Source organism: Siniperca chuatsi, linkage group LG15 (genome assembly GCF_020085105.1).
Source record: "Siniperca chuatsi isolate FFG_IHB_CAS linkage group LG15, ASM2008510v1, whole genome shotgun sequence".
NCBI classification, from domain to species: Eukaryota; Metazoa; Chordata; class Actinopteri; order Centrarchiformes; family Sinipercidae; genus Siniperca; species Siniperca chuatsi.
In genome coordinates this window covers 3,645,907-3,659,598 of record NC_058056.1, presented here as the reverse complement: position 1 = coordinate 3,659,598, position 13,692 = coordinate 3,645,907, and the positions used below count along the sequence as shown (strand labels likewise).

At 41.5% G+C, this 13,692-nt stretch overlaps 2 protein-coding genes across 2 annotated transcripts in view; one reads left to right on the top strand and one right to left on the bottom strand.

Annotated features, from left to right (window-relative positions):
- The window catches only part of atp10d (ATPase phospholipid transporting 10D), a 93,393-nt gene extending 92,565 nt beyond the window's left edge, over nucleotides 1-828 (bottom strand). Inside the window, exon 1 of the mRNA XM_044166372.1 lies at nucleotides 682-828. The gene's annotated coding sequence lies outside the window, so the exon portion shown is untranslated. The remainder of the gene's footprint in view (nucleotides 1-681) is intronic.
- On the top strand, nucleotides 291-12,502 carry commd8 (COMM domain containing 8). Its single transcript, XM_044166390.1, has 5 exons — nucleotides 291-447; nucleotides 5,542-5,697; nucleotides 6,068-6,220; nucleotides 7,795-7,950; nucleotides 12,228-12,502. Exons 1-5 carry the CDS (start codon nucleotides 403-405, stop codon nucleotides 12,246-12,248), a joined length of 531 nt encoding a protein of 176 aa, XP_044022325.1. The 5' UTR covers nucleotides 291-402; the 3' UTR covers nucleotides 12,249-12,502.
- The last annotated feature ends 1,190 nt before the right edge of the window (nucleotides 12,503-13,692 follow it).

Below are 13,692 nucleotides of genomic sequence, written 5' to 3'. Positions count from 1 at the left end.
CATTGGGCCTTTCAATTACATTCGGCATTCAAGTGATTCATCGTATACATTTTCTAAAATAACATTTTAGACATTTACAATTGGCTCACTCTGCCTTTTGCCCCCTTTCCAACGATCAAGGCACATTAAATTGGTAGATCTTGAAATGGAGTTCGACGTGCAACATCAATACAACTCTCAATAACCGCGGCGACAGTTGTAACAATCGTTTCAAAGCAAAACACAGATATATATATATACCTAATAATATTTATAGCACAGTATTTATATCTACTAATGTTATGTGCGCATACGATGAAGTCATTGGATTTGATGAAGTTCATTTTTCCAAGCCATGTGAACGCAGCTCATTCTACCATGTGACTGACATCAGCTGATCAGTTGGCGGAACCAAATGAAAACATGGTGGTTTTACTGAGCAGGTTACCTGTCACAGATTGTCTTAAAGTAAGTACCGAACGTTGTATTCATGAATAATTATACTAATTTAGTTTTATAAATGTCTAATGGAACTGGCGGTGGCAGCTCGAAAAACATGAAGATAATTAACTTAATGTTTTACAGTTTTTAGTGAGAGCTTTTCTGAATATTTCCGACCTACCATAGCGCATACAGTCAATCATTCAGCAGCACTTAGTAACAGAAAATACCATCTTTCGGAATTGGTTTTCTATTACTCACCATAACGGTAATGAAAATGATGGGTCATATGTTTGCTCTATTAAAGACTAGCCCTTAATCGGCAACTGGTCTTAAAACACAACTAGGCCTATAAAGTAAATATTATTAGTGTCTCATTATAATCAATTAAAAAACAATTATAAATTGATTAATTTAAATGTCATTGACATTATGCATCAAAAACTGAAAATAAAAGTAGCATTGGACATGCTAAAGATTTGTAAGCAGTCAGCCACCTAAAAATAAAAGTCCAACCCACAGAGCAGCAGCAGGAGCTCTGATTTGTCAGCTGACTCCACACACAAAAATGCAAAACACATTAGGCTCATTCGAGATGAGCCAGGCCTGTGCAGAATCGATCGGCGTACATCGAATGCCGGTTAGATTTGTGTCCGACTTGATCCCGACTTGCTCTGATGTCATGCACACGTGGGCAAGGATAACCTCACGAGATCGAGGCAGTTGCAGTTTTTAAAGCCAGGCGCTGCAGCAGCTCTCCACCGACTGCAAGACCCAGGACATGATGGGAAACGACTGGCTGTCGCCTGATCAAAGAGCTGATTGACTCTTAGTTTTGACCACAAACACCACGTTTTGTAGAAAATCTTAATTTTCTGTGTAATTGTAATATTTAACACTAGATCAGAATCAGCTTTAGCGGGTAGGGCTGGGTTCTTCCTGTAATCCACAACCATCTCCACTGTCTTGAGAGCTCCAGGTTGTTCTGACTGCACCAGGTCATCAGGTGGTCAATCTCCAACCTGTAGGCAGACTCATCCCCATCAGTGATGAGCCCAATGAGCGTGGTGCCATCTGCAAACTTAAGGAGCTTGACAGACTGGTGACTGGAGGTGCAGCTGTTTGCATACAGGGAGAAGAGCAGAGGGGAAAGAACGCAGCCTTGAGGAGAACTGGTGCTGATAGTCCAGGGGTCAGAGACATGTTTCCCCAACCTCACGTGCTGCCTCTTGTCAGAGAGGAAGTCTGTGATCCACCTGCAGGTGGAGTCAGGCACACCTGCAGCAGAGGTGATATGAAAAGCAGAGCTGAAGTCCACAAACAGGATTCTGGCATAGGTTCCTGAGGAGTCCAGGTGTTGAAGGATGACGTGATGGACCATGTTTACTGTATCGTCTACAGACCTGTCTGGCCCAGCTGCTTTGTGGGGGTTCTGCCTCCTGAACAGTCTGTTGACGTCCTTCTCTAGGATGGAGAGAGTTGTTGTTGCGGTGGGCAGTTGTGGAGAGGGCCAGGCCCCTGCTGAGGTCGGGGAGGTGGGGTTTGTCTTTAGCCACGTTTCCACCCAAAATACCTGGAACTTTTACACCCATTAGATTACACCCACCACACAGCTGCATAACTGTATTGCTTTGACTTATTAAACACATCATCTGCAATTCAGCATAAGGACCTTTGCTTATTTTAACCTATGCACTCTCACCTGTTTTAAATACTGAGCTTACCTGTGTACAGTGGTGAAATTAAGAGACACTACTTCCTCAAACTATTTTAAATATTAAAATATGGTAACACAAGAATATGCATTATGTATCTTTTTACATATATAGTAATATATACTTGTTTTCAGATTCAAGAACAATCACTATACACACAGTTGGTTCCACAACTATTTATTTATCTGCAGAAATATAAATGTGCAAAATACAACGTTTGCGTGCTTCAGCAGGAGGCATGGGACGAGGGCTGCTGTTGGTCGCAAGAGTAAACACACTACTCTCTGCAGCCTGCAGTTCAGTGTGCCTGCCCATTTCATCTGAGAAAAAAAGGCGAAAAAATAAACGTTGTGTCTTACTGCGACAACATTAACAATATATCATTTTGTACGATCGATTTAGCCAACCCTTGTATTAATGAACAACACGATTCTGCACCATAAGCGGTTGCCGTTAGCGTGTAGCTAACGTTAGCTTTTGGCTAGTTAGCGTTATAGCATTTAACAATCAGCCTGTGGGTCGTATGTCAGAATCAGAATCAGAAATACTTTATTGATCCCCGAAGGGAAACTCTTTGTTACAGCAGCTCGCCTTTACATCAGTGCACACAGGAGAAAGTACTAGCAAAAAATATAATACAATACACTATAAAAACAGTATCATCTGTACCAAATGGGTTTACGTAATGTACCTTCAACCGACTGGTCATCCGTTTCCGTGTTTTCCACCACAGCATCCAACAGCACGGTAGTTGAGCCGATGTGCCAGAGAAGGCTGGCCTGTGACCCAGCAACACATCGATCCAGACGGTCAAACCACTTGCTGCTTCGCCAGTCAGAGCTTGACGAATCAGAAATATTCAATCGCAGCAAGCCCCACCCTGAAAGTTCCTGTACTTTTGGAAAGTACTACCCCCCGAATAGGGATCTTTATGGGGGTTAAAATAATGGAACTTAATTTAGACCCTGGAAAGGCAGCTATTGTTATAACTCACCCTGTTGCGTGACCGTACACAGCCGTCCCCACATAAGCTGATTTATGATGTCACAGCCTCTGTGAACTCATCCAGACTGTTGGTAGCAGTCCTGAAAACATTGCAGTCAGTACAGTCGAAGCACGCATGAAGGTCCTCCATAGATTCACTGTTTCACTGCTTTGATGTTTTCAACAGGTTTACAGAGCTTTACTTTCTGCCTGTATGCAGGATTCAGGTGGATCATGATATGGTCAGAGTGTCCCAGTGTAGGTTCTTCTCTGGTTGGGCATTTAATAAACTCTCTGTATTTGGGGAGTTCATGGCTGAGACTTCCCTTGTTAAAGTCACCAAGGACAATAACTAGGGAGTCTGGGTTTGTCTGCTACACACACAGTATCTGGTCAGCAAGCATGCGCTGTGCCTCCTGCACGTTGGCCTGCGGTGGAATGTAAACACCGACCAGAATGTATGAAACAAACTCACAGGGGGAGTAGAAGGGTTTGCATTTTATGAATAAATATTCCAGATCAGGAGAACAGTGCTGTTGAATCACGGTCACATCATTACACCAGCCACTGTTGATGTAAAAACAAATACCTCCACCTTTTGTTTTTCAGGAAAGTACTGTGTCGTGATCCGCTCTGAAGAGTTGGAAGCCTGCCCCCACATCTCCGTGAAGCATAAAATGGAAGATAAATAAAACCCTCTGTTTTTCCTGACCAGTAGCTGAGGCTCATCCAGTTTATTGCACAGCGAGTGCACGTTGGGGAGAAATATTCCCAGTAACGGTGTGCGAAGTCCGTGCACTCTCCTCCGGCGTTTACTGCATTATCAAAGGTGAGAGCACCTTTGACCAGAATGTCCAATAATTCCACTGCGGACAGCAGAAAAGACGGAAATAAGTCCGCTGGAGTTGTTCCCCTGATATCCATGAGCTCTGTTCTGGTGAAAGAAGTCCGGGTATCAAAGCAGAAAACTGAATTTACAAACCAAAAACAAGACAAAGCAACGCGCACCAAAACACGGAGGCAGCCATCCGTGGCGCCATCTTGTGTCTCATTTGGTAGGCTGTTAGTCTCATGTTGTGCAATGAAGGTTTAATCTGTTAACATATTGTGTGCTTAATAAAAATAATAATAATAATAAAGGTTATTTGTATAGCACTTATCAAAACAAGCAATTACAAAGTGCTTTACAAGGCAGACATAAAAAGAATACAATGCCAGATACACACACATTTCATTGTATATCATTACAAAGAAATGATCTCCTGCTTCAACTCATCCGCGATAAAGAACGCATACGCGATTTCTTCAGCCGTAGCTATCCGAATATGGTCTGCAAACTACAGGCAGCCGACAGATTGATTCAACAGCATGGAAATATTTCTGTGACGTCCTGTATATTCTTTGAAGGCTGCTGGAAACTGTCCGACTTGACTGCAGCTTTTTGTCACCGCCCCCTGCTGCTGCCGCCTGATCTCGTCCACTTTCCAGGCGAGGCGCAGTTTATCTCGAACAAGCGTATTATTTCTGTGTCCAGTCTTCCAGTTCCTCCCACACTCCTGTATATGTGTAAATGTCAATGTAGTAAGTTTTTGTTTGTGTTTTGTGTTGCCCTTGGCCAAACCATTGACTGTATATAAAGATGGATGACATGACAGCTCCCCAAAAGTGAAGCGAAAACATCTCAATCGTCCCCTGGTGACTGGCAGCAGTATAGGTCCTAAACCTTACCCCCTCCGTGTTAGCAGATGGGACATGGGCCGAACTAAAAAAATCAAAGTACACGTCAAATAAATTTTTCCCAAAGATGGTTTCTGTCATTATAGGTAGTTCTTATCACACTGATGTAAGTTGGTTTTAATTAGTTATTTGATGCTATAAAAGCATGATTGACAGCTGAGCCCTGCTCGCGATTGAGTCACCCGGGTGTATGGGCAAGACCTCGATACCGTGGCTCCAACCCCAATCACTACTGCGCAGACTCTGGCTCACAGTGACAACACCAGCGCAAGATGGCAGCTCCCGTATCCGGGATATTTTGGCTTTATTTTTGTACAGTGGAAGGAATTGGAGATGCGTCGTCCATCTTTATATACAGTCTATGGGACAAACTAATGGCTTGTCCAGTGGTGTACCCTGACTCTTGCTCAATGCATGCTGGGATATACCAAGTCATTGTCATATCAGCTAAAGCTATGACCCCATATGGGGGACCTGGACCTGGGGAGTGGAGCCTATTTCATAGCCCAGCAGTCAAAAGTAGCTTCTTTGAGCAAATTTTATATAATAATTTAAAACAAATCAACAAACAGCCCAAATATCAATTCCAAGGGTCTAGTTTAAAAAGGAGGATAAATTCAGATCTTGTTATTTTCACACTAACAAATGCCCAACTCCAATCCTCACAGTATTGTCTGGTGTGTAGCTTTGTCACAGGTTGGTGGATGGACTGTGTGGGCGGGAGTCTCCTCGCAGGGGGGATTACAACGCCACCTGGAGCCTGGAGGAGTGGCTGGAGCTACTCAACTCCCTGACAGCCCTCTTCCACCTGGCAGTGGGGAACAATAGCTCTGATGAAGAGGTGAGAGAGCAACAACAGGACAGGATGGACTGTTTTAGCTAAAGTTGTAGTTGTTATTTGGAATAGAGATGAAAAGAGGGCTGCCTTTGTTTATTATATTATGTGATATTAATGGGGATTACTAACAAGATTATTACAATATGTGTCCAGACTTTTACTACATTATTGAATTGAAATTTTAAATGCAGTGTTTTGTCACATTCGTCTGTATAATATCTATTCATAAAGCACAGTCTATGTCAAGGAAGCAGGTGTGTTTACTTTCAGCAGCAGTTATAGAGCAGCTGGATGTATTGTTGCTGTGGTGGTCAGTAGTAGTGAGTGGCTACTCTCAGGTTAGATTCTCAGGTCTCCTGCTGGCTGTGTACAGGTGCTGGCCGAGCTGTCAGATGTGGGTAGCAGCCATGCAGAGGCTGTGTTGAGTGTGCTGAGAGGCAGACAGGAGGAGATCTGCCGCGCTCTGTTGGACAGAACCAACTCCATCTCCTCTGCTACTCTGCAAGACTTTGACTGGCAGCTTAAGGTGACTTAATGCTTTATTTTTCAGTATTAATTAGCTTTACTCCTGATTTGTAATGTGTTTCTAATGTAAATGTCATAACTACATAAGCATTTGCACACTTATCTCCACTGCAAACACCTAGTTTTAAGCTTTTGGTGGTTCAGAGCATGATACATAGCAAACGCACAGAACAAATGGTCTCCTACGGATGGGGGGCATCAGTTAGCCTTTAGCACTGAAACACTTAGGAATATTATGAAGCATTATATGAAAATATTCTTACTATTTAAATGTTTTATCTTTTTACATGTTTGTTCATATTTGGCAGGACTACCAAAATGTAAGACTTCACCTAGAGATGCTTAACATAGAAGGGTAAACTTGAATCTAATGCCTTAATACAGTACAATCACAAATACAAAGCAAACACAAATAATGATATATAAATGGAATGATGCACAGCAGAAAGACATGAAAAAATATTGGGTGCCAAACTGTCATCAATAACGGGATCATCCACCATCCATAGTTCATAGCCTAACTCATATAAAAGTCATCAATAAGGCCCCGTGATTGTAAAGAGTCCAACGTATGAATCCAGAAAAATGCAGTTTTTTTTTTTAATCAATATTGCCTGCTCAAAGGAGTTTCAATACATTCATGCTTCAAGGAGCAATCTGCCTGATGGACTACAAGATATAATTTTTGCAATGTTTGCATTTGACCTGAGGATAGCACTTGATGAAAGGTCGGTGGGTCACCAAAAAAGTTGGCATTTTGAACCATAATGATTCACATCAATGTCAATTAATTAATGCCAAATTCATTTTGAGACACTGGCCATTTTCAAAAGTGAATAAGTTAGGTATTTAATTTAACAATAACAACTAATATCAAATACCTGCCTGCATCACTCAGTTGGCTTAATTGTTAAATAATCTTTGGCTACCTACAACATATTATGACAGCTGCCAAGGGACTAATATTAGTTCAAAGTTCATTGTCTCAGTAAACACAGGCATTGTGAAATACTCCCCTCTTCTTATTTCTCAGTTTTACATCCTCGATTCCTTTCCTCGCCTCCTCTTCTCGCATTTTAGTCCTTCCCACCTGACTTGCAAGTGGAGGAGGCAAGGAAGAGACACAAGGAGAGAGGAGTCGAGGCAACAGGCATTTAACAGAATGAGACATCGTTGTTTCAGAGCCGTCATTTTAAAGCGACGTCAATGAATAAATATAAATAATGACATGTGGCACAGCTGCATCATTTGTCCATTGTCACGCCTATTTTATACGTCATGGGTGCTGAAAAGACTTCCGCAAAGGATTCCCCCCTGCATCCTCGCTCATAGCTCCTCTGGCAAGCCTCCTCTCTCCTCGAGATGCATTTTAGGAATTGAGACATTCTTCAAGATGACGCGCTGAGATCAATTTCCAGGTCACAGGCAGGAGGACGGAGGAGAGAGGAGATGAAGTGGCACAAAATAGAGAAATGAGGAGAGCCATCTGTCTCCACAGGTTGTTCCTGCAATGCTGCTATGTCTAAATTTCACCTCTTCTATTTCCTGATCCTTTCTCCCATCCTCTCCCTACAGTTAGCTCTGTCCAGTGATAAGATGTCATCTCTCCACACTCCTCTGCTCAGTCTCAGTCTGGATGTGAAAGAGAACAGAGCCCTCCGGTCTGTCACCATGGAGATGAACAGAGAGGAGTTAAACACGCTCATCAGTTCACTAGAGGCTGCTATTAAGGTAGACACACTAAATACTTATATATTATATTTTCTCACCAACATTTTGACTGTTTAAATGTTTTAAGTTTAAACAGACAAAAATGTGATGTCATTTCCTCACAATGTAAGAAGATGTGTGTGGAAATTTATGTCTCCCCAGTGGTGCAGTCTGTAAGTCACCTTCTCTTAAGTTACAAAGCTTTCTGGTTCGAGTCCCAGGGTCTCCAATTCAAACTTGCCAAACATGTGGCAATTTATGCATGTGGCATGTTTTCAAATTCTTCTGAAGGTCATTTCATAATTAAACTCACTTTTCCTCCATAGATTACCATTGTATTTAAACCAATGGATAAGGATTTCATGAAAGAATGTATATGGTGTTTGTGCGATTTTCTCAACAGTTTTTGGGATCTATACTATTGCGTGTCAGAACTATTGAGAAACACTGTTTCTCAACAGTTCTGTAATTTTTGTAATAAGTGTATGTGTTCAGTGTTCATAAATGTTCACATTCAAACATACATCTGAATAAATGTTTCTGAAAGTAGATTTATGTACCTCAACAGAGCATCAGCATATAGTGATGACCACGATGAATTATTTTAAGTGGGTTTTTTTTTTAGTTTTGCTTCTTGTCAGTTAAATAAGAAACTGACCCTGCTTGGACCCTGATCATTGCCGCTTGAGGCAATATTTGCTATTTTTTCGCCTTTATTACTGAAGCATGTATTATCTATGGAAGCGCACGCATATACTGCTTATATTGTTTTTATTTTTATTCTATTCTAATTTTAAATATTTGTATATATGTTCTGTGTGTGTAGCGTGAAGGGGGTTACAACTTTAATTTCGTTGTGCAGCCCTGTGTTGTAGAATGACAAATAAATGTACCTTGAACCTTGAAATACGCTGGAAAACGAAGTGCAGGGATTGGATTAAGTGAAGCAGATCTTGAGACGATCACTGCCCGTAACATCTTCCGACCACTCAAACCAGTCCAGCTGGAACAAACATCACCACAAGCGGTGCGATCACCCCAGGAGGAGGGGGCAGAGAGCCAGAATAAGAGCTAAGCCATCCCAGTTTGGACCTAAGGCTATACCACTTCCCAGTCAACTTCTGGCTATTGTCCAGTCGCACTGTTACAAAACCTGAATGTTTTGTATTAGATCATTTGAGTTACGTGGCAGGAAGAAGAATATACCTTCTTTTTAAACGGCGCTGCTCTCAGAAGCATCATAAGAAAAACTGAGACTTTCCCAGCAGCAATCTGTTCGTTCATTAATCAGCCGCCTGTAGCACTCATGGATCAATGGACTATGCTAGTGGGCTCTTAGCCCTCAGGGAAAGATGCGGCTAGTTTCTCTGTCCAGTGTCCAGTTGCTACCGCGGGCCCCTACGCAGCCAACCTCGCTCAATGGCCTCATCCCTGACTTGAGGCAATGTATGAACGTTGAGGCTTGTGAACACGGGAAGGGGAGAGGGGCGGAGGAGGGCCCTCTTATGTCCCAATGACCTGACGTGAACGTTGCAGAGAGAGACTCTCAAAGGCCCACAAACCTGCCCCGGTCACTCCATCTCAAGAACCCTATCAGAATTTAAACCCCTAACCAATTGACTCCTAACAGTTAACCAGATCTGAACACCTGGTCTTTCCTGGGGAGGGGTCACAGGCTCTCTACCCTAAGATGTGGTGTGGTGTGTGTATATGTCATATAAGTCAAATCAGTTGTGTTGCCATAGTGTAGAATGCCTTACCTCCCGGGGGCACCGCGGTGTCCTCTTGGAGAACTCTGTCTCTATATGCTTTTGTGAACTATCTCAGAATAAACTAGTCACACAAAGGCTTATTGCGTTTTATGGGATTTTATTCACTCAGTATCACAGTGGAGAACTGGTCTTGCTCTGTTTTTCACATGCCATTAATTAAGGCTTATTTATTTAAAGGGAGTATGGGCTTTAGGTGACTTATCCTTTTAATCACACATAGTAGCTTTAAATAAATTTCTATTCTATTTATAATTTTGCAACTGGTTGACACCATGTACTGGCAAACCCTTTGGCTTTGTACTGCTCCGAAACCGACAGAGCCCTAGAAGGGAATTAACAGAAGGCCGGTAATGCCAGCAAGTAGTTCTCACCAGTTTCAGAAAGTTGCCGAAATAGGCAGAAGGCTTATTGGTTTAAAAGGAGTCACATATAGTTATTTAAATAAAATTCCAGTTAATATAAAATTTAGTATCTGGCTGACAGTGTTAGCGCAACCTTGGTTTTGCACTGCTCCCACGGACAGAGCCCTAGAAGGGAATTAACCGTTGGCGGGTAAACTCGCCGAGGTGTTGCTAACAAACAGTTTTCGACGGATTCAGAAAGAAGCATAAATATGCTGCTATAATTACCTTAAGTTTTGAAGTTGAAGTCTCTGTGGCTGTGTTTGTGTTCCAGTAATAGGAAGTGGTCTTGTGATTTGCCTTAGCAAGAGAGAGCCATGAGCTCAGGAAGCCTCGCTTGTTATAGCCACCTCTGCGTACCACACATGTAACCACATGTGCATCTGCAGGCGCAGATAAGGGAACAGGCTGAAGGTAGTTACTGACCACAACAGGAAATCGGAAAAAACAGATAGCAAGGGACTTTCCAACTAATCAGTCTGTGTAAATCCCCTAAAGTTCCAGCTCAGAAGTAAAACTTCAATGAAGGACAGCAAGGATAAATGTTGATAAGTAAAAGTAAATGTGAAGTCAAATAGTAAAACAACTGAATGATTCAAAGCACACAGATTCAAAGTTTTAAAAGTGTAAATGTTGATTGTTATAGTAAAAGACAAAATGATATATGACAAGTCATTAAGTAACACATCTTTTAAATGTTTAAATGAAATTAAGTAATAAATCTTGTAAATGTACTCAGCAACGGTAAGACGAGGGGAGGTGGACTCACTGAGGTCATCACCAGTCACATGACAAAACATCCAGATGTTATTTTTATTGTAGCTGGTGATTTTAATCAAACTGACCACAGAACTGTTTTACCTAAATTCCATCACCATGTCCACACCCCTACCAGGGGAAGTAATACCCTGGACCATGTTTATACAAATATTTCTGGCAGCTAGAAAGCCCTCCCCTGTCCCTATTTGGTCAATCAGACAATATTATTCACTAAAAGTAAAAGGGTCAAACCATCAGAAAAAATACTGAATGTGGACAGATGAAGCTACAGCAGCTCTACAGTACAGTTTTCTTCAGAAAAAATGTATATCAGAAAATGTGTTGATGATGTGGTGATCACAAAGACAATAAAATCATTCCTGGATGAATGGAGAAGTGAGGGCCCTATCCAGAGACAAAAAAGCTGCCTTTTGGTCAGGTGGCAAGGAAGCTTACAGCACCACCAGAGCGAGACTGAAAGCTGGCATCAACAACACCAAAGATATGTGGCGAAAGATCCAGACCATCACAGGCTACAAAAGCAGGAGCGCCCCCATCATTGTGTGAGGCCACTTTGCCAGATGAGCTTAACACATTTGATGCTTGCTTTGATCTTACTCAACAAAGCTATTAAGTCTACTCTGCCTCCAGAGGACCAATGCCAGGATCAAAGTTCTTGTTAACTTTTACAGAGGAGCAATAGAAAGCATCCTGACTGGATACATTAATGAAAAAATTGGCATGGGATGTGCATGGCCCAGGTCTGGATGGCTCTACAGCGGGTGATTAAAACCACTCAGAACATCATTGGTGGATAGATTACCCATCTACCAAGCATTAGTGATATCGGTGAGGTGAGGTGTCTGCACAGAGCCCATATGATACCAAAAGGCAATACCCACCCGAGTCACAGTCTGTTCACCCTGCTGCCCTCTGGAATGCGATACAGAAGTGTCCGCTGCTGTACCACCAGACTACAGAGCAGTTTCTTCCTTGGTTGTGAGACTCCTCAATTCATCCTCTGCACTCCACCATAAATAATAGTTTTCAGTTTGTTAGGTTTTTTTGTGTATCATGAAGGGACTTAAGCTTGTATTTAGTTGTACAACCCTGTGTTATATAATGATAAATAAATGAACCATGAATATTATAACTTATTTAAAATGTTGGCTCTGAATCATTCAGTCCAAAAAGTACAGGCCTTCAAAACACAACTTTTGCAGCATTTTACCAGACTCTAAACCATCTGCAAATAATTTTGCTATGACATCCATTTTTTTTCCATTGATTATATGTGAGTAGTAAATATTTACACTTAATCAGTCAAATGAAATGCTAATGATTTATATGTATTTGTGTCTTGCAGGTGGTGCTGCAGTTGAAATGATGACCAGTGATGCCATTTAAGCCCACGACTACAGGAATTTCAGTGGATGGATATCATGTTGTCAGAAAGTGTAAACAAGATTTTCTGCCATGATTTTGTGTTGAGACACAATGACAGTTTTTCAGATGTAATGATGATTTGATGAGTTCTGTTCTTTTTGTAATTCAGTAGTGTATATGAGCAGTTGAACACTCTCACTTTGTTATCTTTTTGTATCATGAACATGTTGAAGTAAAGGTTTTTTTGCTCTTGGATTCTGTTGAATTTAGTTCAACTAGTGTCCATTTTTACAAGTAGAAAAACTGTTTAGTGTTGTCAGATTGGGTGGATAAATGATTTGGGCTACATTTTGTACAATTTGGTCAGTTTCCACCCATGAAAAGTTATACTATATTCCAATAAATCAACTCCTCCTCTCCTCTAATTGGTTCGATTGAGATTAACAGGGCACAAAGTTTAGCAGGCTGTGCTTGACATGCAATGACTGATACTGATACTTGTCAGTCAAATTTGACAGGTAGGTAGTAGTGATGCTAACTTTGTTTTATGTCTTCACGATGAGTGGTATCATCATACATTGGAGTATCATAGAGAGCAGGTATGAAGCCAGTTTTTCCCAGGTTCAGCACACCTGGCTACCAGTTCAGTAGAGCATGACGGTTTAAATGAGTTATGCAACAGAAAAGGGCAGTGTTAAATCATTTGTTACCTGTTTCAAACAGGAGATCATTAACATTTGTAAAGTACTATCTGGACCTGGAAAAGTTAACATAAAGTTGTACCACACGCTCTCAGACATTTATGACTGCAGAGAAGCACCACGTGCAGATAATTAAGTGAAAACTGGTCTAATGTGCAGAGTGTGATGATGGAGTTCCATTTGAGGATGCAGTTTGTCAGTCAGAAGGCCAGCCAGGAAAAGACATTTTAAAACAAATCATTAAAACATATAAACACCTGGGGTGTCATTTATAACCGTTGCGTACCGACAAAACATGGCCTGATGTGCTGCAGTAAGCCTATTGTCTAATTTCCGGTCACCAGCGTTTGTGTGTTACCAGTAGCGTATATTTGCTGCTCTAGCTCATCACAGTTAATTTTGTTCAATTCTTTATTATAGTGACTATCTGCTATACATTTAAACGTACACTAGTTCTGCTCAAGCACACATAGCTCTCCTTCTTTTAACAACTTTCTCGCTAATCCCACAGTTTACACCTATCAATTTTTGCCAGCTACTGTTCTTTAGCTTAGCAGCTAGCAATGGCTTCTCTCTCTCCCTCTCACTCTCCTGCTCGGTGTGTTAAATGTTTAGCTATTCCTCCTTCTCCTGCCTTCTTTAGTGATAATGGTACATGTAGTTTGGCAAATGTAGTTTATTTGTAGCATTGGAGGCGAGGCTTAGTGAATCGGAAACGCGGTTCCACACCATGGGAACTCAATC

Coding starts and splice junctions, on each gene's coding strand:
- commd8 (XM_044166390.1), top strand. CDS start 403: ATGGTGGTTTTACTGAGCAGGTTACCTGTCACAGATTGTCTTAAA. Junction 448..5,541: donor CTGTCACAGATTGTCTTAAA/GTAAGTACCGAA, acceptor TCTGGTGTGTAG/CTTTGTCACAGGTTGGTGGA. Junction 7,951..12,227: donor CACTAGAGGCTGCTATTAAG/GTAGACACACTA, acceptor TGTGTCTTGCAG/GTGGTGCTGCAGTTGAAATG.